Genomic DNA, 25,730 nt, shown 5'->3' with positions numbered 1-25,730 from the left:
TTGTGAAATGGCCACCACATATTTTATTTGTCTTACTAATAGGCTTTGGTGTCTAAGACAGCTGGGGTGGGGGGGAGTGGAAGGAGGAGGGCGGGAGGGAAGGCAGGGAGGGAGCCCAGGGAAGGCCTGTCAGATAGCAGTCTCTGGCAGCTAAATCAGCTGAGGGAACCCGTCCTGGCCCGAGTCCGCCCTGTTTTGGAAGATGCGCCCGCTGTCATCCCCCCTCTGGCCGTGCTCGTCCTCGGCCTCGTCCTCGCTCGCCTTGCGCCGGGCGTTCTGGTAAAGCACGGCACACATGCCCGTGAGCCAGGCGGCCACGGTGCCCGCGGAGAAGATGCAGAAGCCGATGAGCAGCAGGAAGATGTAGTCCTGGCGGTCCAGGTGCGTGATGCACATGTACCGGAGCGGGTTCCCCACCTGCGTGATGGGCCACCCCGCCAGCTCGGCGGGCTCCACGCACGTGGCGTTTTGCTCATCTACGAGGAAAAACACAGCAGGCAGAGCGCTGAAAGAGAGGCCCCTCCAGGGTCCTCGGCCCGAAGGGGACCCGGAGAGGCCATTTGGACCCTGGCTACTCGGGGCGCGGTCTGTGGACCCTGCAAGTACCTGGCCCTCATTGGAAATACGCAGCATCTCGGGGCACCTGGGTGGCTCAGTGGGTGAAGCATCTGCCTTCGGCTCAGGTCGTGATCTTGGGGTCCTGGGATCCAGCACCACCTGGGGCTGAGCCCTGCTCATCGGGGGGCTGCTATTCCCTCTCCCTCTGCCCCTTCCCTCCCCACCCCCACTTGTGCTCTCCCTCTCTCTTGCTCTGCTCTACTAAATAAATGAAAACTTTAAAAGATTCAATTTGTAAAAATAAATAAATAAATGAATGCAGGATCTCAAGCCCCCCCGCCCCCCCCAGCTCCTGAATCAGAATCTGTGTGTCAACGAGGTGATATGTGGGCATAGGAAGGTGGAGAAGTACTGCACCTGCACCCACACTGCTTCTCTCCCCCGCGCCCCCCTTCTGACGTAGCTGCATTCAGGTTGCCTCCAGAAAATGGACTTCTCTTGTTTTCTTTTCTTTTTTTTTTTTTTAAGATTTATTTATCTGAGTGAGAGGGTAGAGAGGGGCCGGGGGAGAGGAAGAGAGAGAGAATCTCCCGCCAACTCCCTGCTGAGCATGGAGCCCTAGCAGAGCTCAGTCTCTCGACCCCATGAGATCATGACGTGAGCCGAAATCAAGAGTTGGGGGCTTACGGACTGAGCCCCCCCCCGCCCACCCCCCCACCCCCCCGCAGCAGCCCTGTGCTTGGCTCCTTATGGATCCTCAAGGAACAAGAAACCATAGCAGGGGCAGGGAGGTTGGAAACAAGCAAGCGCTCCATGGAGTGTTGACACTCCACAGACCCCCACCCACACCTGTCACCTCCCTCTCTGCTCTCCCTTCTTGGCTCCCACCTCTCCCCTGCACCTTGTCCCTTCCCCTTCACCCAGGCCTCAGTCCAGCCAGGGACCACGAGGGCATCACACCTGGCCCAGCTCTCGGCGGGGACAAGATTCCCTGGAAGTGCCTCCCGTGTGGTCTCCGCTCAAGAAGTTGGGGTGTGGGGAGCTCAGGGGAAGGGATAAGCAGTAGGGGAGGCCGTTCTGCTTCCCAGTGGGGGGAGGTTGGCATCACTGGCTCATCACACGATCTACGTTGAGTCTTCAGTCCTTTTTAGCAGCTGACTCAGCCGCCTGGCTTCTTCTCTGAGCCCCTCCCTCTGTCAAATGCTATGGACTTGAGTGTGTAACAGAAAGCAAAGTGGGCTCCGGAGCCAGACACACCAGGGCTCAAATACAGACTGTCACTTACTAATTGTGTGAATCTCGGCAGGATATCTATTTCCCTCTCTGAATCCCATTTTCTCATCTTACACATGCAAAGAACGTTACCTGCTTGCAGGGTGATTGAGAGGACCTCATGGGCACAGGCGAGGAGGCAAAGCCACTGTGCCCGCTGCTCCGTGTTGCACACACAACTCAAAACTCTGTCCTCAGCCCTGCGTGTTCCTAGCTCCATATGCTCCGCAGCGCTGATGCAGAAATGCCTGTGTGTGTGTGTGTGTGTGTGTGTGTGTGTGTGTGTGTGTGGTGCCAGGGGAAATACATCCAGCAGGCATTACATAAATGAGCTCCAATGCAGAGTGGAGACCAGGGCTTGAGATAATCGTGCTTAAAAATTGTGACAGCAGCTAATATTTTCCCCGCCCCGACTACATGCTAAGCCATATACGAAACGTCTTGTTTCATTCTTCTCACGACTTGGGCCTGCACGATACTGTCCTTGTTTTGCACAGAAGGAAACTGAACCTCCCAGAGTTTCTAGATGACCTGAAGGAGCTAGGCGGGAGACGAGGTACAGGAAACACAGACGAGCGGAGGCGGGAGACACAAAGAAGCTAGCGTGGACAGACGCTTCCCCTAAACTTTCGGGGAGATACTCCAGGCTACGCAAAGGCATTCCTCTCCTCGGTGACCAAGGAGGTTGGGGAAGTCGGGTTTGGACTGGAGCTGGCAGCAGGGGAATTAGTGAAAGGCGTGCAGAAGTGAGCGGGGTCGGGGAGAGGCAGTTGGGCCTGGGTGGCTGGAAGGAGCTGACCAGGCCGAGCGCCGTCCAGGGCCCCTGCAAGCCGGAGAACGTTCCCGTGCCTCACGTCTGTGCTGGGGCACCTGCAGTGAAGCCGTGGCTCTCAGGAAGACGGCCGAAGGCCGCGATGCCTGGGAGACCTGGCTGGTGGCAGAGGCTGTAGACACGGGACTGGAAGGCCACGCACAGTGGTCTCCTCCACTGTGCACACAGATTACAGAGGGGAGGAGAGGAAGTGGTCCTCTTGGGGGGCCCTGCCCCAGGGGGGAGCTCTCAGGACAGGAAACGGGGTGGGGGCTCCATTACACTCTGTCGGGGGGAGGGGGCAGGCACACGATTGCACCTGTGGTCCTCTCTCTCCGCTCAGCCTGGCTAGAGGGTGTCGGGGCTTGGGTTAGCTCCCTAGACTCCAGAGACGGGACATGGGACTATACACAGGTGTGTTGGGGACAGGCAAGTGTGGGATTCTGTGGGCCTAGGGCTTATCTCGTTCTATTTTAAGAAGATTCAGCTTTCAGCCCAGGGCTTGAGCGTCAGACTAAACATGAAACACGGCATCCCGTTTGGGAGCATTACCTTGAAAGGGGCAATTAGCAGTGATTTTAAGGCTTTGTTGGGTTGCTCTTAAGTGCGGGCATGTGGGTGGCTCTGCGGGGAGGGAGGCCTGGGTTTTCCTACCGCTGCCTTCTTTTCCCAGTCACTGCCAAGGTGGGGGACCGCTTGTCTCCTGGCAGGTCCCCCTAACCCCACTCCCCCCGTTTCCCAGCTCCAGACTATTTCACACACACAAGCCAGATTTCCCGAAGCCCAGCTCTCCGTGGGGCTGACTCTGGCTGGAAACCCTCCTCCGCCTCCCCTGTAGGCCTGCGAGTGACATGCAGACGGCCTGGCCTGGCATTCAGAGCCCCCAGCGTCTGCCCCCTTCCACGTCTCCACCACCCTCCCTGCTTCTTAGCGCGTCTGTGACTCACCCTTGGCTGCGCTCAAATTAAACTATTAATTCCTTGATTGCGTCTTGCCCGTCTTGCTCGTTGCTACACTGCTCTTTCTGTGTCGAAAGCCTCTTCCTTCAGTGTTTGCCCGGATCAAGAGCTTCCTGTCCTTCAAAGTCTGTGTGACTGTGGTGCTCCCAGGAGCACTCCCGCTGGCCTCTCATCCTCAGAGCTCAGACCACCTGTGATCGCCCCTCCTGAGCCCGCCCTGGCACCCTTCCTGTCTCTCTGACAATCTCCCTTCTCCCTCGCTCGGGGGCTGCTTGCCAGAGGAGGAGCATATCTTTTCTTCTCAAGCAGACAGACAAAACTCTTGAAGACCTAAATCCGTGTCTGATCATTCTTGTTCCTGTTAATAAGACGTATCCTTCATTGAAGGAATACTTAATTTGAGGGGGGTTTTCTGGTAATATTTTTATTGTTGAATTCTATCGTTCTACAATGGCCAGAGACATCCTCTCCATGATTTCAGTCCTTTGAAATGTTTTGAGGGGGCGCCGGGCGCCTGGGTGGCTCAGTCGATTAAGCACCTGCCTTTGGCCCAGGTCATGGTCTTAGGGTCCTGGGATTGAGCCCTGCATCGGGCTCCCTGCCCCATGGGGAGTCTGCTTCTCCCTCTCTCTCTCTGCCCCTTCCCCCTGCTTGTGTGCTCTCTCTCTCTCTCTCTCTCAAATAAATAAAATATTTAAAAAATTATTGAGAATTTGCTTTATGGTTGAGCATAAAGTCATTTTTAGTAAATTTTGCATGTGCCTCCCCCCGCCCCGCCCCCCTGGAAAGTGTGTATTCTGTTTTTGCTGACTCTGTCATTCTGTGGATGCCAATTAGGTTGTGATTTTATACAGGTCTTCTGTATCTTTATTGACTTTTTTTTTTTAAGATTTTATTTATTTATTTCAGAGGGAGAGAGACAGAGAGAGAGCAGGGGGAGGGAGAAGCAGACTCCTCACTGAGCAGGGAGCCCGACATGGGGCTTGATCCCGGGACCCTGAGATCATGACCTGAGCTGAAGGGAGACGCCCAACTGACTGAGCCACCCAGACGCCCCTTGACTTTTTTATTAATATCTTTACTGACTTTTCTTTTTAATCTATAAAAACTATTATTTCTTGGTTACTACTAGTCTATTAATTGTCTATTGGCTACTGGGAGAAGGATGTTTAAGTCACCCGTTTTTTTTTTTTTTAAGTCACCCGTTTTGATTGTGCATTTACGTACTTCATATATTTCTGTCATGTTTTGCTTTACATATATCGAAGATATGTTATTAGACGTGTAGAAAATTCCTCCTGTTACCTGCTCCTGGCAGATTTGCCCTCTTTCCACTGAGCAACATCTCGTTATTTCCAGTAATGCTTCCTGCCTTAGAGTCTACTGCCTTTGACATTAGTAAGGCTCCATCAAATATCTTTTGGTTAGTATTTGCATCGTTTATCTTTTGCCATCCTTTTACTTTTAATCTTTCTATGTTCCCATATTTAACATATGTTTTCTATAAGCAGCATGTAGCTGGGTTTTGTTTTCCATCCAATCTAGCAAAGTTTGTATTGTAATTATTCCATTAACATTTAATGTTAGGGACGCCTGGGTGGCTCAGCGGTTGAGTGTCTACCTTCAGCTCGGGGCATGACCCTGGTGTCCTGGGATCGAGTCCTGCATCAGGCTCCCTGCATGGAGCCTGCTTCTCCCTCTGCCTGTGTCTCTGCCTCTCTCTGTGTGTCTCTCATGAATGGATAAATAAAATCTTGAAAAAAAATTTAACATTAGACTGACATGTTTTCAACCTGTCCCATTTATTTTATGTCTCTTTCTCTCTACTTTGTTGCCTTTTATTTTATGATTTCATTTCCTTTTCATTAGTTTGTTAATCAAACATTCTTTTCCTATTCTGTCCTGATGACATTAGAGACTATAGACCCATCTACTGATCTTGGAGTGCGTGCTGGGCATCAGAGAAGGTGCTTTTCAAAATTAAACTCTACTCTTGATCACCCCACCGGGCAGTTTTAGTTATTACTCCCATGCTACTACCAAATGAATAAATGGTTTATCAGTACTCCCTCTCTGGCTTTCTTGATTTCCTTTCCTCTGACAAAAGGCTACCAAGTTCTGTTGTACTGCTGTGAACTGCACAACTCCAGGGCCTTCATTCATATTAGGAACAGATGACTGGCCCCCTTGTCTCTCAGCCCCATTCCCTGGGCCCAGGGCACTTGTCCCAGTTCAAACTCCCAGGTACGATTACAGGTGTCATTAATGTTTAAATTATTCCTGCAAATAGTTCCTAAGGAAACATAGACTCCCCACTTTGTTTATTTCCACACATAGCATGCTACTCACAGGCAGGAAACCTGTTTGCCAGACTCACGTGTCTGGAGGAGCAAGGGTTTCTGTGGCTCAGAATCACATGTTTTGCAGGAGCCCAAGAAGTCTCCCATACAGAAAACTGGTTTGAACCCAGTTATTATAAGACAAACCAGCTTGTGGTCTCCTGTAGGTTCCCAAGGAGTCGAGTGCAGGCTCTGAGCCCCCCATGCTGAGTGGATGGTTGAGCCTCCCTGTGGTGACAACGTACAGTGAAGGATGGAGTTTGGAGGCTCCCTTCACCACTAAGCTGTCCCTGCCCCCGAGAGCGCAGCACTGGTTTCTAGCAGCTTACCCACTTTGTCCTAAGACTTCCCCCTTGAACCCCAAGAAAGACCTGATTCCCCCATTTCTCCTTAGTAGACTCTAGCTTGCTTGGATGTAGAGTACTAGATGCAGAGTACTTTGTCTCATTTTTTTTTCTCCAGCTCATTGTGTATTTGTCAAGGAAGTGGATTGACCTACTCCTTTGTCTGCCTCTTCCCACTAGATTAAGAGCTCCATGAGACACGGGGTTTTGTCTGCGTGGTTCACTGTTGTACCCTCAACACCTAGAACAGCACTTCACCCATACTAGAGCTCAAAGCATGTTTGTTGAATGAGTGAAATGTTACTTGTTGTTAATACCCCTTGGGGTCAATGTCATTGATATCATGCTCGGCTAGAGGCTAGTGAACCTGGGGAGATAGAAGGCCAAAGGCAGGTCAGCTAATCCCTTGCCTCCTTGGACTCATTTATGCCAGATAAGTATTAATCCCTCATCCCTCGTGAGGATTCAGTGAGCCACGGGGTGTGAAGTCCTGGAGGAGTCAGGAAGAGGTGGTCCCCAGGACCAAATGGAGGAAAGACAGCCTTGAACTGGAAGGAGAGACTCCTCTGTCCTCTGAGGCTGCAGAGAGAGAAGGGAGGGTGAATGTGGACGGGGACAAGTGAGGATGCAGGTGTTGCAGGCATGGCATCAAAGGTCCCCAGTACTAGTCCCCAATTCGTACTAGAGAACTGTTTGAAAGCAGAGGCCCTCTTTGTTTGGCTTCGTATGCCTAGTGCCTGGCACACAGTAGATGCTCAATAAATGTCTGTTGAATGCATACAGGGGAGAATGGGTAGGTTCATTGATCTGATCTCACACAAGCAGTTCTTAAACCCTTGTGTCTTTGGCCTCGTGGTTTAGGACCAGTTCCCGACTGGAATTTGAAGGGACCACTGTTATGTTTGTCTACATTCTGGGTGGCCCGGAGGAAATGACTCTCTGGGGGGGAACCTAGATTGGACCACACAGCAGCCCAACACCACCAAAGTCAACCAGCCAGAAAGGCCCCCTTCTCAGACCCGCATGCGGGGTCCTCTGAGCATTGGCTTCTACCTTTCCTATCTAGAGCTCATCACCTGTCTGTCTCCTCTGGATGGCGTGAGCCCAGGTTCCACAAACTCCATGGGCCAGATCCAGCCTGCAGCCTGTTTTTCCAAATACGTTTTTATTGGAACACAGCCATGCCCATTTACTTACATATTTCATTTTTTAGGTATTTATTTGGGAGAGAGGCACACACGAGAGAGAGAGAGAGAGGGAGAGAGAGAGCGAGCAGAAGTAGGGACAGAAGGGTGGAGGAAGCAGCGGACTCCCAGCTGAGCAGGGAGCGTGATGTGACCCCAGGACCTTGAGATCATGCCCTGAGCTGAAGGCAGATGCTTCGCTGACTGAGCCACCCAGGCGCCCCTATTTATGTATTTTCTATGACTGCTTTCAGGTTACAGATGGCAAAATCGAGGAGTTGCAACAGAGATCCACAAAGCCTAAAATATTTGCTATCTGGCTTTTTATAGAAAGCAGTGCTGATTCCTGGTCTAAACCAGCCCTGGCATGAAAACTTAAAGGTTTGGATGATTTGGGCTTAGGCACTACAATTCTTCTCTAATACATTTTCCCCCCTTGGTTAAAGAGTCTATATTTTGGTAAAGGTTAAAACTGATTCATAGCCTCTTGGAACATTACAGGAAAGCCCTTCAAATCCAGCAAGTTCAACCCGATTGTTCCTGTGCTTTAGAGGTGCTCGAGGCTACAGGACTGGCCTTTTGGACAAATGGTTGTATACGGGCATGATGTGCAGGTGCAAAGACCCCTTTCCCTCATAATACCTCCTTACGCACTTGTCTTATGTACCCAGAATGCTGCCAGCAGGAGATAGACCTTCCATCCTGCCAACCAAATAAGGCTTAAAGAGTATGGTCTTGTGAAAAAAAAGCTAACAACAGAAGCCCCTTCCCCGGGGGGAACCCATGCTGTCATCTTCCTTGAGGAAGGTTTTGATGGGGCAGGGAGCCAGCTCCATGGCTGGGCTGGGGGATGGAGCCAGGTGGTTCTTGGAAGCTAAAGGCAAATGCTAGTTTCTGCTCAGTTGGGTCTAAAGCTGGGCCTGCTTAGTAACTATCCATCTGGGGTCGCCCGGGGGACTCTGTTGGCTAAGCAGTCATGGTCAAGTCATGGTTCCTGGGGTCCTGGGATTGAGCCTAGCTTTGGGGCTCCTTGCTCAGTGGGGAGTCTGCTTCTCTTTCTCTCTCTGCCTCTCTTCTGGCTTGTGCTCTCTCTCTCTAACTCTTTCCTTTTTTTTTTTTTTTTTAAAGATTTTATTTATTTATTCATGAGAGACACACAGAGAGAGGCAGACACAGGCAGAGGGAGAATCAGGCTCCCTATGGGGAGCCCAGTCCGAAACTGGATCCCAGGACCCCAGGATCATGCCCTGAGCTGAAGGCAGACACTCAATCACTGAGCCACCCAGGGGCCCTAACTCACTCTTAGATAGATAGATGACAGATAGATAGATAGATAGATAGATAGATAGATAACTACCCATCTGCTTGGAAAATCCCAGGTAGGGAAGGTAGTAGAACAGTGGTCCTCATGGATAACAGGCAACTTAGAAAAGCTCAGTAGCAGCAGGGCACCACCGATCACCGGTCACCCACACAGACTTTGGGAGCTCTCCTTGCTTCCTCTCTCATATCACGAGCCGTGTCTCAAACCACGAGCCATTCCTGTTAGTCTTACCTTCCAAACACATCCCAATTCTTATATTTTCCCATCATCTGGACCGTTACCCTGGTCCAGGCCACTATCCTCCCTCACCTGAGCTGTGACAGCCCTTCTCATCTGTGTCCCTGCTCTGCCCTCAGTCTCTCCCCACCCAGCATTGGGAGCCCTCTGCAGGTCCTAGGTCATGCCCCTTCCCTGCTCAAAACCCTTTCGTGATTTCCTGTCACACTCAGGAACAAAATTGAAAGCCTCTCATTGGCCTAGAGGTCCTAACTGACCTGGCCTCTTGCTAATTTTCTGTCTCCTTCCTTCATCTGTCTCCCCTCTGCTCACCCTCTAAGATAAGCATGCTCATTCGACCCCGGGGCCTTTGCATTTGCTCTTCCCTCTGTCTAGAAAGTTCCCTTCCCCCACATCTTATTTCCACAGCTTGTCTCCTTACCTTACTCAGTTCTCTGCTCAAATGTCACCTCCTCGGCACCACCCAACAGAAACAATCTGCCTTGTCCTCCATCCCAGACACACTCTCTCCTTTCTCTTCCCATATTTTCCTCTTATTGTCCCTTGACATCAAGTCCTATGCTTAATTGCTTATTTATTCCCTTCCCGCTAGAGTGGAAGCTCTGTGACGGCACATCTGTTTCTGTTCTCAGCTGTATGCTCGGGCCTTGGCACCTGGTAGATGCTCAGTAACTGTTAGTGGAACAGGAGAACTCAGGGGCCAGGCCCAGCTCCTCCCCACCCCGTGCGGATGTCAGATCAGTCAACAAGGCCTGTGCCTCACCTCAGCCACATGCTGTGGCCCAAGCATCGTAGCTGTTGGAAGAAGATATTGAAAATTGCGAGGGTTTGTTAACATGACTCATCCTAGTCCTCACTACATTTTAATCGGATGTATCAGACATAATTAGCTGTTCTTTTATTTGGGTTGAGGGGAAGGACAAATCTATCACTGTTCTGATAAGAAAAAAAAAATCACCGTGTATGGGCTAAGCATCGCATTTCATTTTTAAAAATATAATGCTGTCATTTTGAAGGTTTTAAAACACCCACTCCCACCCCAAAAGCTCTAGCTCCCCCTCACCCCCGCCTAAATTGGACTCTCTGCGGACAGTGCACGCAAGCACACGGAGGGCAGCACCACAGCAGGACTTACCCTGTCTGTCTCGGTCAACCCACATGGCTGTCCCCCTTCTCTGCACCCTGTGTGGCTTTCGCAGTCACCACCAGGAATTGTCACGGCAATGACAGTAGCTAACATTAGCTGAACATTACTACGTGCATTTCTAAAACTTTCATCTGGGTCGTTTCATTTAATCAGCACAACAACCCGAGAAATAGGCACGAACCTATCGCCGTTTTATAGACGAGGAGCGTGGTTCTTGTGTAGATTGCGGCCCAGCTGGTAAGTGATGGAGGCAGGATGGAAAACCAGGTAGTTTGAATCCAGAGCCCATCTTGGTTTTGCCTGTTCAACGGGGAGTATGATCCTCTTGAGAACAAAGGGATATTTTAGGATCACCTACTTGGGCTGGTGCTACCAAAGCATCATAGAGAACAGCGTGTGAAACTTGTGTACTCTTCTAGATATAAAGTCATCCTTTGTCTTTTATCTCACTGAAAGTAGAATAGGGACTCTCGGGCAGGCCCCTCGATTCCTTTGCCCCATGTCCTCACAGTTATGCCATGTGCGCTTGCCCTCGCTTCCTTCTCCACAGCCCCAGAGGAGGGACCTTTTCCTGTTTGAGGCTGACCCTCCATTTCATTCTGGAGTCCACTCACTCCCGCCTCCCCAGGGCTTTACCCCGTCAGTTACTCTCCTTGTCCTGTGTCTTTGCCCTGCATCGACTCTTCTCAGCAGCAGATAAACACCTCCATGGACCTCTTTGCTCCTAAGAAAATAAGTACCCGCTTTGTACAGTTCCCCTCCATCTATCGCCCTAGCTCCTCGGTCCACAGCCAAACTCCCTAGAAGAGTTTACATTTTTTTCAAGTAATCTTTATGCCCAATGTGGGGCTCGAACCCACGACCCTGAGATCATGAGTTGCATGTTCCACTAACTGAGCCAGCCAGGTGCCCCAAGTTTACATTTTTTTCTGCACCTCTTTTCTTCCTTGCTATTCATTGTGTAGCTCACTGCGCTCTGGTGTCCACTCCCTCCATGCCATGGGAATCATCCAAGACATCAGGGACCTCTTGGTAGCTAAATCTGATGGACACTTTTCAATCCTTACTTGACCTGCTTCCACTCTTTGAAACTCTTTTCTTGGCTTCTGTGAGTCCACCTTTCTCTGATTTCGTTTCTCTTGCCTGGCTGCTTCTGCCCAGGACACCTTGTGCGTGGCTCTTCTTGGCCCTTCTGTATGTTGGCATTCCCCAAAGCTTCTGTCCTTGCCCTGTTACCCACCCCCTGCCCCTGTTCTAAACTCCTTTGCTGGCTTATCTCATCCTTTGTTTGATTTCAATGATCACCAGTGAGCTGATGATTCTGAAATATGTATTCTATTCTTCTGGATTTCAGGCCAGAATGTTCAAATGCCTCCTGGTTCACGGGGCCCCTCCCACTCAACACGCTCAAGATGGGACATGTTCTCCCCTAAGCTCCTCACTACCCTTCCTCCAAGAGTGTCCATCTCAGGGAAGCCTCCAGAGCCATTGAAGCCAATTCTTTTCTGTTATTTTCCACATCTCATTTGCTCATTGATTTTTCTCAATAAATATTTATTGAGCCTTTTTCCTGTGTCAGGCCCTGAACTAGTTTCTGAAGCTTCAGACATGTTCTTTGCTCTCATAGACCTTACTATCAGGGAAGATAAATGTTAAATATACATATCTATTAATTACTTAGAACTTGCCAGAAGTCATGAAAGGAGGACTGGGAACTTGGGAGGGTCTGGTTCAGTCCCGAGTCCTATTCCTTCTACCTTTGAAATGGTTCCTTCTGACCTGTCTAGACTTCTTCATCTGCTGCCATAGACCATCTTCCTCCCTTACCTGGATGCCCACAGGAGCATCCTAGCCCTGCATCCAGGCTCACCTGCCTCCCAGAACTTTTCAGGATGTACTGCATGTTCCCCAGAAAATCCTTCAAAGGCCCTTCATGGCTGGATCCCTGTTTCTCTTTCTAGCCACATCCACACTCTGCTGGATTATCTCCAGGCTGGAGAGCTCTTCACTTCTAGAGATAAGGAAACTGAAGTTGGCTGCTTTGGCCAGCCTTGCACAGCTGCCTTCCAGAAGCCTGAGTGGTGCTGGGTGACCAGAGAGGCCATGCACAGAGGTCTGGCATTTTTGAACTTGAAGGGACTTTGGGTCACCTACTTTCAGGGATTTCAAGTGGGTTGAGCTCAAGAGTGTGTGAGAATTACTCAGGATCCTTCCTAAGCTGCACGTGCTTGCCACCCCATCCCTCCTTGGCTTTTCTGGGTAGTTTAGGGATCACTGACCCACTTGCACCCCTCTTAGCCCCCTTATTGCCCTCATGAGGCTGCTCCTCTGGCTCTCAGCAGGGTGTTTGTGAGAAGGAGGGAGAGACAAGCTGGCAGAGCAGCTGACGGCCTTGGAAATGTCTGCTGCCCAGCTGTTCCCTTTCTGGGTGTCTGGTCCCTGCAGCAATTTCTCTGGTGGAGAAGATGGGTTAGCATTAATAGTGGAAGAGTGTGAGGACCTGAATTCATTCCGGAAATCTAAGTCTTGGCACAGTTGTAGATGACTTTGTACTTGGTGGGTTGAAATGGGGCCATTATCCTATTACAGCAGCCTTGAATACAGGATGAAGTAGCGCTGGAATGAAACGAAGATGTTCTCTGCTCAAAATGCCCTCAAGATGACGTGGACCTGAAACAGCATATGACCCAACCCATCTGCTCCCCGCAGATGTCCCCGAGTGGCTTTGTCCGCTGCCTCTGTAGCACTCCTGCCCAGATTCCTCTTTGATTCGTGGGCACCCCCCCATCGGGTCACCCAGGATTGTTTAAGGACTATAATTTAAGAGCTGACAGAGGGACACTCTGTCCCCAAACTACTCCCGCTTCTACCCCTGGTAGTCTGTCACTTTCTGAACTCTGTTTCTGCAAATGCTCCTTGAGGGAGACATGTCAAAACATTATCAGCCACTAACATCTCAGTGCAAATCAGTTTATTCACCAGTGGGAGCAGCCACTATAGATCTAGAACAGAAGCCATTGTCATAAGGTTTCTCAAAATATGGTCTAATGATCTGCACAGTCCAAAACCAGAATCTCTGGATATGGGGCCTGAGGCTCCTGTGCTCATTGGAATTTGAAAGCCACTGGCTGAGGAGGCCAGGTCTGGGAGGACAGTCTAGGGCATCGAGTCTCCTGGGGATGGACGCACTGTTCTAGTCAAGTAGACAGGAGGTAGGACAGTGCAGGGGTTCCAGACTGCCTACTTCCTAATTATGTGCGTGTCCTAATTATGTGACTGTGGACTGCTTCTCCAGGAGTGCCTCCGCCTCAGCATCGATCCATTGCACTGCCCATTTGGGACCCCGTCTGCTGATCCCTGCTCTTCTCCCACAGTTAGGTGCACCTTGTCTTTCTATTTATGTCCATAGACTACCAGCTAGATGGGCTTTAGAGAGTATCTAATCCTACTACCTTTTTATTTCAAAGACAAGTGAGTCTCAGAGGGAAAGTGACTTGCCCCACATCACACAGTGCATTGCGGGGACCAGGACAGGACCTCTTGGCTGCCTGTCTTTCTTTCTTTCCTTTCTTTCCTCCTTTTCTTTCTTTCTTTCTTTTCTTTCTTTCTTTCTTTCTTTCTTTCTTTCTTTCTTTCTTTCTTTCTTTCTTTCTTCTTTCTTTCTTTCTTTCTTTCCTTTCTTTCTCTTTCTTTCTTCTTTCATATTCCATTCATCTACTTGAGAGAGAGAGAGCAAGTGAGAGAGAGAGAGCATGAGTGGGAGGAGGGACAGAGGGAAAGGGAGAAGCAGATTCCCTGCTGAGCAGGGAACCCCGCCACCCGCCGACGTGGGGCTTGATCCCAGGACCCCAGGATCATGACCTGAGCCAAAGGCAGATGCTTGACTGACTGAGCCACCCATGCGCTCCAGGACTTCTTGGCTTTCAATTGCATTTTCTCTCTCTTGTATCCCAAGATTGTCTTATGAAAGATGGGAATTATGACGTCTTTGTGATGAAAGCACCCCAGCATTATGCCCAAAATGTTGGGCATATAATGATCATACAACAAATATTTCAGAGTCAAATGGACGGGGATGTATCTAGAGTAAGAAGAGTCATGGCATGAGGGGAAAACACTGAATCTGGATGTCAGGAGATCTCCGTGTTGGGCTTGGCTCTATAGCCACTTACTTGTGAGGAGGTGAGATTTTTTTTTTAGGAGGCAGGATTTTAAAGTTCCATCTCAAGCATCTTATATTAAAAGGCTACCCAAGGAATACCTGGATGGCTCAGCGGTTGAGCACCTTCCCCTGGCTCAAGGCGTGATCTGCGGTCTCAGGATTGAGTCCCACATTGGGCTGCCTGCATGGAGCCTGCTTCTCCCTCTGCCTGTGTCTCTGCCTTTCTCTCTCTGTGTTTTTCATGAATAAATAAAATCTTTAAAAAATGGCTACCCTAATATGGTGGCCAGTGGCCATTCATGGGGCTACTCACATAATTTAAAACAACATAAAAATTAAAAATTCAGTTCCTCAGTTGCTCTAGCCTAATTTCAAGAACTCCATACCCACGTGAGGCTAGTGACTACCATATTGAACAGCACAGATATAGGCCATTTCTACTGCAGCAGAGACTTTTGTTGGATAGCACTAGACGAGACTGTGGGAGAAGAGAGGATGGAGTCCAGGATCCTTATGTCCAGGAGCTTAGAATTGTGCATTTTTGAGAGCATCTTTGGAGGCGCTCAACCCTGTCCTACTAGGCAGTTCTATCCTGGGAAGAGTTCAATTGCCACTCTCACCTTCAAAGAGCATTAATGCCTGGGAAATTACAGTCCCAGCCAGGAATTAGTCCTCCTATCTGCTGACCAAGCCATAAAGAAAATGGAATCTGTGGGTCTGTTTTTAACTCTGCATTGATTAGAGCGTCCTGGTGACCAGCACTTTATTACTCACCCCTGTTTCTGCTGTGATTTTCATGTTTGCAAAGTGAGTATGTGAACTTTTTGAAGATGGAACAGTTTTCAGTGCATCTGGTGAGTATACCATCAGAGGGTTGTTTTTTTTTTTTTTTTTTGATGAAGACCTTTGATAATAACACCAAATTTCTTGCTAGTGTGGGAAAATTTTGATATTCCTATTCAGTGTAGCTTTATGATGAAAAAAAGGTGAATAAAACAGTTTAGCCTTCCCCACAGGCCCTTTATGGGGGTGAACTGAGTCAACATGTGACATGGGGGAGGCACATATTACTGCCTTCATATCTTTTGTTTTAAGATCTCCCCATTTCTTTCCTGGACCTTGGCTTCCTTCAAGGTTCCCCTCTGTTGCCGAATTAACTTTAGCTAACTGTATTTCTCAAGAATTCACTTCTGCCTCTGATATGAGAGCTGAGAAAGGCTTGGGGACACTGGTATTATTCAGCCCCAGGGTTCATATATTTTGTAGGGTCCTCTTCCAAATTTGAGCACTTTTTGGGACTCAAAGGGACAAACCTCTAATGGCTAATTTTAGCTCAGTGGTAGACAGTGGATGGGGGAAAGTCCTCTTCAAATAACAAAATCACACCATGTAGGTGACTTCTTATACCACAGTTGGACCTCCTTGCCTTTATCCCTTGATAGCTGTCTGCATGTCTACACCTGTTGCTGGAAGTGGGGTTTGTCTTTAGGTAGAACTTCAGTTCCAGATTCAGGTGATTCAGAATCACTTTGCTGCTACTACTGGCAAAGCCCTGAGTCTTATGATCTAGGCTGAGATCAAGCCTTGATTTGGCCTTCTGGTTTTGTTCCCCAGTCTGAACTCTTGTGTTCATAACTTGCCTAATACCCAGCTCCCTCTAAGACTCCCTCTGTCCCATTTTCCCAGGATTTAGAGCCCTGGGACCTGCTGATCACTTTTCAACATCCTATCTATATCCCTCCCTCCCCCCGCCTCCCCCCACCATGCATCCCTATAGTCATGTTTACCAGACAGGGCACACTGTCCTCTTGTTCCTTGTGTGCTGAAACTTCCTGAAGTCTACTGCTTATCCCAGGGATCACCTGACTGATGTCTGCTATTCTCTTAAGTACCGTGTATCTTTCCCACATCTGCCAACCATTTGTTTATTGAATGCTTTTTGGTGTGCAAGACTCAATACTAATGGAAGTTTGTAAGCGTTCTCATCTCAGCAGCCTAGGCAGGTTGGCTCTATTATTATACCTGTCTGAAAGATGAGGAAGTTGAGGTTCAGAGAGGCTAAGTAACTTCTCAGATATCCTACAAATAGCAGGCAGCAGGGCTAGGGTTATAATTCAGGTCTGTTTCACTCCAACCTGAGCTCTTTAACACTGGGCTCCCCTCCCTGCAGGGTGGTTGCCATTCCCCACCTGCAACTGAAGCTCTCCCAAGTGCCTCCTCTACCCAAAAGGCATATGGAGGCCTCTTTTGTCCTGCTCTGTCCAGTGGGGTTAGTTCTGCTGTACCTTACTGGACCAGGAGACATATATGGTGCAAATGATCAAGTCATGTGAGTCTCCACACACAGTTCAAGGTTCCCTCCATGAGCACTTGTTTGGCGCATAATAGGACTCAATAAATATTTAAATGGATGAACAGATGAACTAAGTGGTAGCATGGAAATTCCTTACTTCACTGCCTTGCTATTCAAGGGATCTATATCCTGCCCCTCTATTATCTTGCTCACCTTAATACTGGACCACAGGGAAAATCTCCCAATGCTAATGTTCAGTATCTTCCTGGATCTAAAGGGAAAGCCATCTTTAATTTGGATTCTTCTTTATAAATAACCATGTACTCAGCTCATTTCAGAGAGATTCTTCTTATATCTTGCAGTGTGGTACATGGCGAGATATGTACTCTCCATTCTAGAACATGCCAAAGATCACCTTTCTATAGCAGGTGTGGTCTAATAGGTGAGCCTGTGCTTTAGTGTTTGTCCGTAGCAAAGATATTTCCACTTATCAGGGGCATGAATCATGTGAGAGTCATACAAAATAAATCTTCCATTATGTTGAGGGCTAAAGGGCAAGAAAAGCACCTAATGAATTCTACTGTGTATGCGTTCAATTTTATGTGTATATGTGTGCCCCTTCATGTACGGGTATGTATCTACACGTTGAATGTGTGTATGTGCATTATGTATGTGTAATATGTGGGTGATTGTGTGTGAGTAGCTGTGTATATGTGTACACATATACAGTATGTGTGTGTGGGGGCACATCTTCGTGCTTGTATGTATATGGGAATATGTATGTGTGTTTGCCCTTGTGTTTATGCATATGTTTGTGATGTTGTATGTGTATGTATGTGTGGGAACGGACAACCAGACTGACTGAGATGCAAAGGTTGGGCTCCTTCTCTGGGAGTTTGGGTGGGTCGGGGTGAACTTGGACTTATAGGAGGAGTGCAGGCCTGTGATGAGTTTACATTGGCTAGAGCTCATTAGCCAACGGAAATGATCTTGGGTGAGCTCCATGTGTAGTCAGATAGGAAATAAAGCTGTAATTTAGATGCCGTGGCCATATGCTTCTAACATGACTTATATTTATAACTAAGCTGACTTATAGGATCACAGTTATCATGTAATTTGGGGATTTAAGATCTAGTAGTCTCATGAAAAAAGACTTGAATCAGAATCAGAAGATTAAAAAAAATTTTTTTTTTTTTTTTGCTATTTACTAGCCATGTGATTTTGGGTCAGTCTATTTTCTCATCCACGTGATAGGGTTAAAAATACCAATCCTAGCCTCTTCCACAGGCCCAGGGAACAAAATTTAAGGGTTGGTATTACACTCAAAGTAAAGAAAATGAGACAGTATGTGTGAGAAAACTCTAGCAGCTGCAAAGCTCTCTACAAAGATAAATTGTTCTATGACTAGCCTTGGGCTCATTAGTGTTTTTAAGAGATAACAATTGTTAGCCAGGGCAATGAGACCATAGTTCTGCATGAAGTGGCCTGGGCGGGTTCCGCTAGGCCACCAAACAACAGAGAGAGATGAGCAGACCAGTTGTTGTGGGTGCGTGTTGAGGGAGGGGGCTCACACTGGCCAGCGACTAAAAGCTTTGTCTATCTCAAAAGACAGACTCTTCATTCATGAGGAACTCATGGGCTTGACAAGATAGATACCCGCTTCTGATGTTTTTTAAAACGCACAGTGAAACAGATCTGGTTTATAATCCTATTCAATCCCGGAATGAAATGAGTCAAGGAGTCCAAAGCAGTCAGCCTGAGCATTCTGAGAAGACACGACTCTGTAAGCAGAATTTTGATTGAGGGAGATTTGATGGCCGGTAAAGTGGTAGGCTTAGGGACTACGGGAGAAGCCAAGCCATGTCGCCCTTTTCAGCTAGGGTAGGAGGTCCTTCTGACTACTTGGTGGGCTCTGCTCAAGGAAAATATATACTTATGGTGGGCAGGGGACAAGAGAAGATGAAGCTCTCCATGGGCTAGTTACATGAACATTGACAGGAGAATCACATTGAATGCACCAGTCATTGAGAAAAGTAGAAGACATTCTCTCTGGAGAGGTAAGGCAACCTAGCCAAGATAACTGTTCCTCTGTTCTTTCATGATCAGTATTCTTAAGAAGATACGTCTGATGAAGTTCTTTCCTTTTGATTTATTCTAGCTCAGCTTGAGGGCCAGGTGCCCAGGGCGCCAAATGTGAGAAAGCCACCCGCTCTTACTATCTCCCTGAATCTTGCATCCCAGGAGGCTCGCTTGCCTTACCATGGTCCAGGCCCTGCCTGGAAGACATGTTAAGACCCGACCATTGGAAGGAGGGCCAGAAGGGCACATTTTCACTTGCTGCCACCATTCAATGCCCTCTCCCCCAGATCCCCTTAAAGCTTATCATTTTTGGCTAGGAATCTTTCTGGGCCTTTGCCAACCTGGGCAAGATATCATGGTGGAAGTTTCAGAAGGTGCCGATGCATGAAAATATCTTCAAGAACAGACACTCAGGGAAGGGAGAGAAGACATGGTTTGGACAGGCTTTGAGCCCAAAGTCCAATTTTGCCAGATTACATCAGTGGCTCTGGGCTTTCTATGAGGAATGATTCACATTTCCTTGAGGTCCTGAGTGAAGGAGGTACTGATAAAGTGGGATAATGGGAGGATAAAGGATGGGACAGTAAAGTCACTGAAAAGAAGAGGGGTTTGAGACACTGGAGTGCCCCAGGGACCACGGCAGAGGGGTGGGGACAGTGGAGAGCCTGGCAGCACTGGCTTGGAAATCTACCAGGTAAGACTTGAGAATCTGCCAGTGAGATTGAAACCTCCTGCTGGACATAGTGGGCGCTGGTGAGCTGTTGACGGATGCATGCTCACCCTTACTGGGGGGCACTCTCACTGTCTAGGGAGCTCCTGTGGCCCTCCCCCTACCTCTATGGAACTTTCTCTTCTGTACATCATACTGTTGGATCCTCTATGGCCTACTCATGACTGAATTTACTTTTGGATCCTGGAAAAATTCAGTCACTGAATCCAACAGATTGAAATAGTCCACCCATGGACTACGGTGACCCTGAATTTCTTACTTTGCAGTTACAGACTCATTGCCTCCTGAGTCAACCCAAGGATGGATCCTGCAGAGCAGTAAGAATGCTTTCAATCAGCTTACCCCAGAGTTTTCTCCCATCCTGACCATCTTTTGACTTTACCTTTTCTGGAATTAATTCCTCCTCCTCCGTCACATTCTTGTCCCCACACCCAGTCAAACCCTCACCTGGATGGTTCAGATGGGACACTATTAAGTAGATGGTGAAGTCCAGGAAGGAGCAGTTGCACTTCCACGGGTTTTCACTCAGATACAGGGTTTGTAGAGTTAGGAGGTTTTGGAAGGCAGCATTGTCCAAGGTCTGCAAGCCGGTGTTTCTGAGGTCCAGATATCTCAGAGAGCTGGTGTTGGCAAAGGTATACTTGTTCAGGGAGAACAGGTGAGGGTTGTTGGAGATGTTCAGCTGCACCAGGTTGCTGAGCATGGAGAAACTGTATGGGGAGATCAAGGTTAGGTTGTTGGAGCTGAGATCGAGGTAGATGAGTCTGAAGACCCCGATGAAGGTATAATCCATCACCTCGCGAATCAGGTTATTCCGACAGTCCAAGTAAACAAGGTCACTGAGGAGTCCTAGATTCATCGCTGGCAAAAAGGTGATGCGGTTATCATTCAGGTACAGCCTCCGGGTGTTCAGGGGTACATCAGGGGGGTATTCGGCTAACTGGATCCCTGTGCAGATCACTTCCTGGGCTTGACACTGACAATTATTTGGACACTTTGACCCCGATACCAGTCCCATTCCAAAGGAAAAGAGTAACCACCCGGGCCCAGGGCCTGAAGCAAGGGACATAGTAAGAAGCCGCAACTACCCTCCTTCCACCTTCCTGCGGGCGCTGTCCCTCTGTTCAGAAGGCTGCCGAGGGGCGGGGTGGGGGGGAGGGGCGCTGGAAAGAACTGTAACACCCTAGCTTTGTGCAAAGCAATTTTCCATTACAGGAGAACTGAACAGAAGTTGAAACGCGAGGCCCAATGCCCCGCCGCCCGGCTTGGTGGCTCTGCCGACTGCTCACTCCCAGACTGCCGCTGGAAGCTTGCCCGCTTGGCTGCTCTGAAAGGTCTCACCCTTTCCCTGCGTTTGCGAGTGAAGGGGAGCCAGGGGAGAGCCACATGACAATGAGGTTGCCAGTTGACACCTTTGTGATGTCAGCAGCCTCAGGAGACTGCCTGGCTGAGGGAGGGAGAGTCCTGCCTCTCTCTCCTTCTGGGTAGGTGTGGTGTGGGGGTGTGTGTTTCTCGGTAAGCGGGGTGTCCCTGGGGGAATCAAGGCCTACAGTGTGGTGGTGGGGGGCTGTGCACCGGTTCCGGTGTGTGTGTGTGTGTGTGTGTGTGTGTGTGTGTATACCAGCTTCCCGAGGAGGTGTAGTGGAGAATTAGATTAGCTTGGATCCCCTAATCCACAGGCTATAGGGGAACCTTGGAAGTCTCTAGCACAAATCCCCTTCTTTACTGATAAGCAAAGTGCCTTGCCTAAGTTCAGTTCTCAGAGTGGGTCTTTTCCTCGGGAAGTGAATTCGAGTGGGTGCCAGTTTTTGGTGGCGTTGGGAGAGGATGGGAGAGGGGACCTCCTTTGAAAGTAGGAAAGGGAATTCCTCTAATAAGGTAGTGCTCTTCAGATTGCGTTCCTAGTGTGCGTACAGCCCTGTCTGAATTTGGAATATATATGTGTGCTAGTATTTAAAAAAAAACCTTTAGAGCAGGTGTAAGGTACTCCCCTTAACACAAAACCTGAATGTATTAACTATCTGAATGCAATGATATGAACTATTTCTTACCATTACTATTCTCCTTGACTTTTAAAATAGTGGGTGCCTCTCTAGAGCTTCTAGTGGGAGTTTATATTCATTAACTGTTTGAGGGATGATGAGAGGCGGGAGTTTTTTGGAGGGAAGGAGAGAGAGCCTGGAAGCTTGGGAGTTAGGATGTATCATCTACTCCATGGAGGAAGGCACCCTGGGCAGAAATGAAGAAAAACACCTCAGGAATTAAGATTTACACTTGGGGGAAAATAGGATTTCATATATAACCTAGCTGTGAATGTTAATAAAAGAACACAACCTATATTTAGCTCAGCACAGTGCCTGGCACCTGGTATGTAATAAATATTTATTGAATGAATGATGCGTGAATGTCTCTGGTGGTTTGTTCCCTTTCTTGCTTCTCTGCCAAGAGAGAAATTAATAAACTCAAGTGGATTTGTGGCTGGTTAGCTAATGCTTGATTATGTTTACTTACTCAGCATTCCTAGGGTGACTGGCCGTGAATTAAGATGATGACTTAGGGGTGTTTACCAAATTGAAAGTGACCTTAGTTAAGTAGAAATTTCAAACACTTAAAATAATGACCCAAAGGATAGTTGTACTAATTGAAACAGGACTTTATTGATAGGGGAGCCACCCTTTCCTTATAATTAAAAAAAAAAAAAAAAAGAAAAAAAAGGTCCTTGCTAGATCTTACAGGATTGCCTGGAGAAGGGTTTGGCCCATGAAGGCTATGGGGAAGAATTAATTTCCAGAGTGATGCGGGACCCCTCCTCTCCACTTCCCCCATCCCCCCATCTGGTCCCCAGCAAGTAGAAGTGGAAGGTGTGGCCTGGAGGGGAGAGGGCAGGGGATGTGGTGGGGACGCTGCATTCCCAGTGGGCTGGGCTTGCTCTCTCTTTCCTTCTGGTGAGATCTGATCGCTCACTGGTTTGCCAAAGCTTATGGGGTGATTTTTTCCTGACTTTCCACCTTTTCTTTTATAGCTCTCTCTCCCTCTTTCTGACTCTTCCAGGGGAGCCCATGTTTCCCTGTTTACCCATTTAGTTTCTAGCTTCCTGGCGGGGAGGAATTTTCCCAAGACAGCAGCCTCTGGCTCAAGCTTAGCTGCTTGGCCTTAGGATGGCAAGTGCTCTCACTTAGAAAAGCCTCAGACACATGAAAAACGCCAAAGTTATTGGTGATACCAGTCAGCTCTGTCTCTTTCTTGGAGCATTGGCATTTTTAGCAAACCATTTAGCAAACGGTTAACGTCGAGGAACAGTCCTTTGGCCTGAGGTAGCTGCGTGTTTTGTGGTCCTGAGGCCTGTAGACCCCACAGGCTGGCTTCAGCTTTGCCAGGGTAGACCAGATCTCTAAAATGCATTCCTCATTTTGAGACCTGAGTATGTTATTTGCTGAATAGAAAATGACTGGACTAGACAAAGGAGAAGAGAGAATGTAGCCTTTCCTGACTACTTGATCTCAGAGCCTTTATTTTTATTTTTTTTAAAGATTTCATTTATTTATTCATGAGAGACACACAGAGAGAGAGGCAGAGACACAGGTAGAGGGAGAAGCAGGCTCCATGCAGGAGCCCGACGCGGGACTCGATCCCGGGTCTCCAGGATCAGGCCCTGGGCTGAAGGCGGCCCTAAACCGCTGAGCCACCCGGGCTGCCCATGATCTCAGAGCCTTTAAAAGAATTTATCTTCAAGGAACATCTACAGGTCTCTTATTTCAGGGATCCTGCTTTGGGCAGTTCTGGAGGAGGCTGTTTGCCCTTGGCGGAGTTGCTTAACATCTCTGGGTTTTAGTTTTCTCATCTATATATTAAGAGAGGTGAACTAGAGAATTTCCAGCTCTCCTCCAGGTTTCCAAACTCCTACAGAGATGGGAAGGTTCCAGACACCACTGTGAGCCACTAGGGGCGGGTGGAAAGGAGCGCCTTCCTATTCCATCTGACTACACCGTGTGGCCCCACTTGGTCAGGTGGCTGCAGAAACAGAATTGCTCTCCCCGGTGAGCCACTGGTGCAGCTTCAGCAGCAGCTGAACACCTTAGTGTTTACAGCTGCTTCATAGGCCCACCTCTGCCCCCGAGGTGGCTGGAGTGACCATCCTCCCATAGCACAGGTGCGGATCAAGCGCGCATGCTGCGGACCCTGGTGTCAGTACCAAGCCACTGGCTGGGGCTGGTCCTGGGCCGGTCCTGGGCTGGCTTCTATTTTTAGGTGTATCTGATGGAGTCACTGCCTTCCCTGCTTAACGATCCCTTGTCAGTGCCAGCGTGCCTCCCCTCGGCCTCTCAAGATCCGAAAGTCCCCGATGTTATAAGAGGAAAGGGCAGGGTGAGGTGGGGCGAAGTGGATGCGACCGAGGCACTCGGTTTCTGTCCCTCCCAGGGCCTGGATATCCTTTCTAGAAAACAAAGCAGGATGTTCCCTGAAGGCCACCCCACGGCCCACCCCAGATCTGTCAAGACCCATCTGTGCAGGGGAGGATAGAGGCTTAAGCCTTAAGACCCAATCCCTAGGGACAGAGATTCAAGCAACTACACAGTGCCTGGAACAGTGTGAGCAGTCCATACACGTAGCATAGATATTCCTCCCAGATGCATACGCACAGGCCAGGGGGAATAGAGTTCTGCTTGGGAGAGACCTAGAAGGAAACCCCTGTGCCATTTTATTAAGTTAAAACTGCTCATGTGTTCAGCTTAGGACCCTAAGTGGGGTTAGCAACCTGGGAGCACGTGACTCAGAACCTCGATCTGCTTCCCGGGCCAGGAATTTAGTGGGTGTTGGTCTAAGGAATGTTAGAATTTCAAGGACTTTGATGTAGGAGCTGCTTATGACACCCAGTTCACTCCAGACACTGTTTGTGTTGCTTTCAGCAGGGCTGTCTCAGTGGGTATGGGGTTTGGGGCAAGTCCCACGGGAAGCAGATATAAAGGAACAGGAAGGGTGGCCTGGAAGGGAAAAGAAGTCCTAAAATATGTCAGGAAGCCTGGGGCCTAAGGGCCAAATATATCTGTCTATCATCTATCTATCTATCTATCTATCTATCTATCTATCTATCTATCATCTATCTATCATCTATTATCTATCATATATCTATCATCATCATCATCATCAGTCATCTATCATCTATTTACCATCTATCATCTATCATCTATCTATTATCTATCATCTATCATCTATTATCATCTATTATTTATCATCTATCTATCTGTCATCTATTATCTATCTATCATCTATCTATCATCTATCCATGAGCCTTGAGTCTGTTTGGTACCAGCTAGAATGAACGATTTTTGCCTTTTCCCTTCAGGCCACCCGAGTCCTGCTCAGGAGATGGACCCTTACACAGTGCAGGCCGGAGGAAATCGCTCCAGTCCCCCTCTTTCCCAGGGATGCCCATGTTTTCAGGCTGCTTCCACATTATACATTTCGGTAGCATTCATTACCCCAAGGAATCCAAGGGAAGCCTTGAAATTGCATACCATTTTGGGGGGATTGGATCACATTCTCAGCTTCTAACAAACTTCTATATACTGTTGCCCATGGCTAGGCTCATGTGCAGTGGTCATTATGCCCGAAACTCGCATTGTGACTGCCCAAGCCCATTGATTTGGGAGGAGAACACTGGGCTCTCTTTCAGCACGGGAGGGACAGCGGTGGTGTCGTATGAGCTTCAGAGTGACTCTCACTGAGTGACTCTGGGCAAGCACTTAAGCTTCAGGGGGCATGTTTCCTTTTTGATAAAATAGGGATGCCAAGTAATTGCTTCTTCAGGGTTGTTATAAAGATTGAATGTGATTTAATACAGCACAGTATCTACCATTTATATTCACCCTGCCAGACATGTGATCCTCCCAGCAACGCAGTGAGTCCTGTGGCATGACCCCATCTTATAAGTGAAGAAAAAGATGCTCTAAGAGGTGCCATCTGTCCAAGGTTGTTACAGAGCTGATGGGTGGGTGATGAAGGCAGGATTTGGCGAAAGTTTCACTTCTGAGGGCACGTTCTTAGTTACTGAGCTGTACCACCATATATGCAAATGCTCCAAAATGCTCCTGTTTTTTACAGGTTCCAAGGAGTAAATTGTCCCCTCCTAGGTGCTAAAGGGTACATGAACTTCAGGCCAGGTCAAACCACTGATATTATGTGATCTATTTACACTGGGGGTTCCTCATCTTTTAAAAGACAACGGTAGGTAACTTTATTTTATTTTAAAGATTTTATTTATTTATTCATGAGAGACACACAGAGAGAGGC

The 25,730-nt window shown here is 48.4% G+C and overlaps 1 protein-coding gene and 1 long non-coding RNA gene across 28 annotated transcripts in view; one reads left to right on the top strand and one right to left on the bottom strand.

Annotated features, from left to right (window-relative positions):
* LRRC52 (leucine rich repeat containing 52) lies at positions 1–20,827 on the bottom strand. 3 transcript variants are annotated; one of them, XM_077887049.1, is made up of 3 exons: positions 20,528–20,827; positions 19,887–20,300; positions 1–476 (listed from the first exon to the last, which is right to left on the bottom strand). In XM_077887049.1, the coding sequence occupies exons 2-3, from the start codon at positions 20,296–20,298 to the stop codon at positions 151–153; spliced, it is 738 nt and encodes a 245-aa protein (XP_077743175.1). In that variant the 5' UTR covers positions 20,299–20,300; positions 20,528–20,827; the 3' UTR covers positions 1–150. The 3 variants fall into 3 exon arrangements, with proteins under 3 accessions (XP_077743175.1, XP_077743176.1, XP_077743174.1); XM_077887050.1 differs by having other exon boundaries at positions 20,653–20,827; XM_077887048.1 differs by having other exon boundaries at positions 19,887–20,824.
* Positions 14,229–25,730, top strand: part of LOC144307339 (uncharacterized) — a 68,738-nt gene continuing 57,236 nt past the window's right edge. For 21 of the 25 annotated variants that reach the window (XR_013374224.1, XR_013374211.1, XR_013374226.1 and 18 more), the window contains exons 1-2: positions 20,860–20,954; positions 25,542–25,664. This is a non-coding gene — a long non-coding RNA (uncharacterized LOC144307339). Of the gene's footprint in view, positions 14,358–20,654; positions 20,774–20,859; positions 20,955–25,314; positions 25,429–25,541; positions 25,665–25,730 lie in introns of those variants that run through there. The other 4 variants (XR_013374231.1, XR_013374227.1, XR_013374229.1 and 1 more) reach the window with 4 other exon arrangements.

Source organism: Canis aureus, chromosome 38 (assembly GCF_053574225.1).
Source record: "Canis aureus isolate CA01 chromosome 38, VMU_Caureus_v.1.0, whole genome shotgun sequence".
Lineage (NCBI taxonomy): Eukaryota > Metazoa > Chordata > Mammalia > Carnivora > Canidae > Canis > Canis aureus.
The sequence above is the reverse complement of the archived record's forward strand: the minus strand, read 5'-3'. Positions and strand labels throughout refer to the sequence as shown.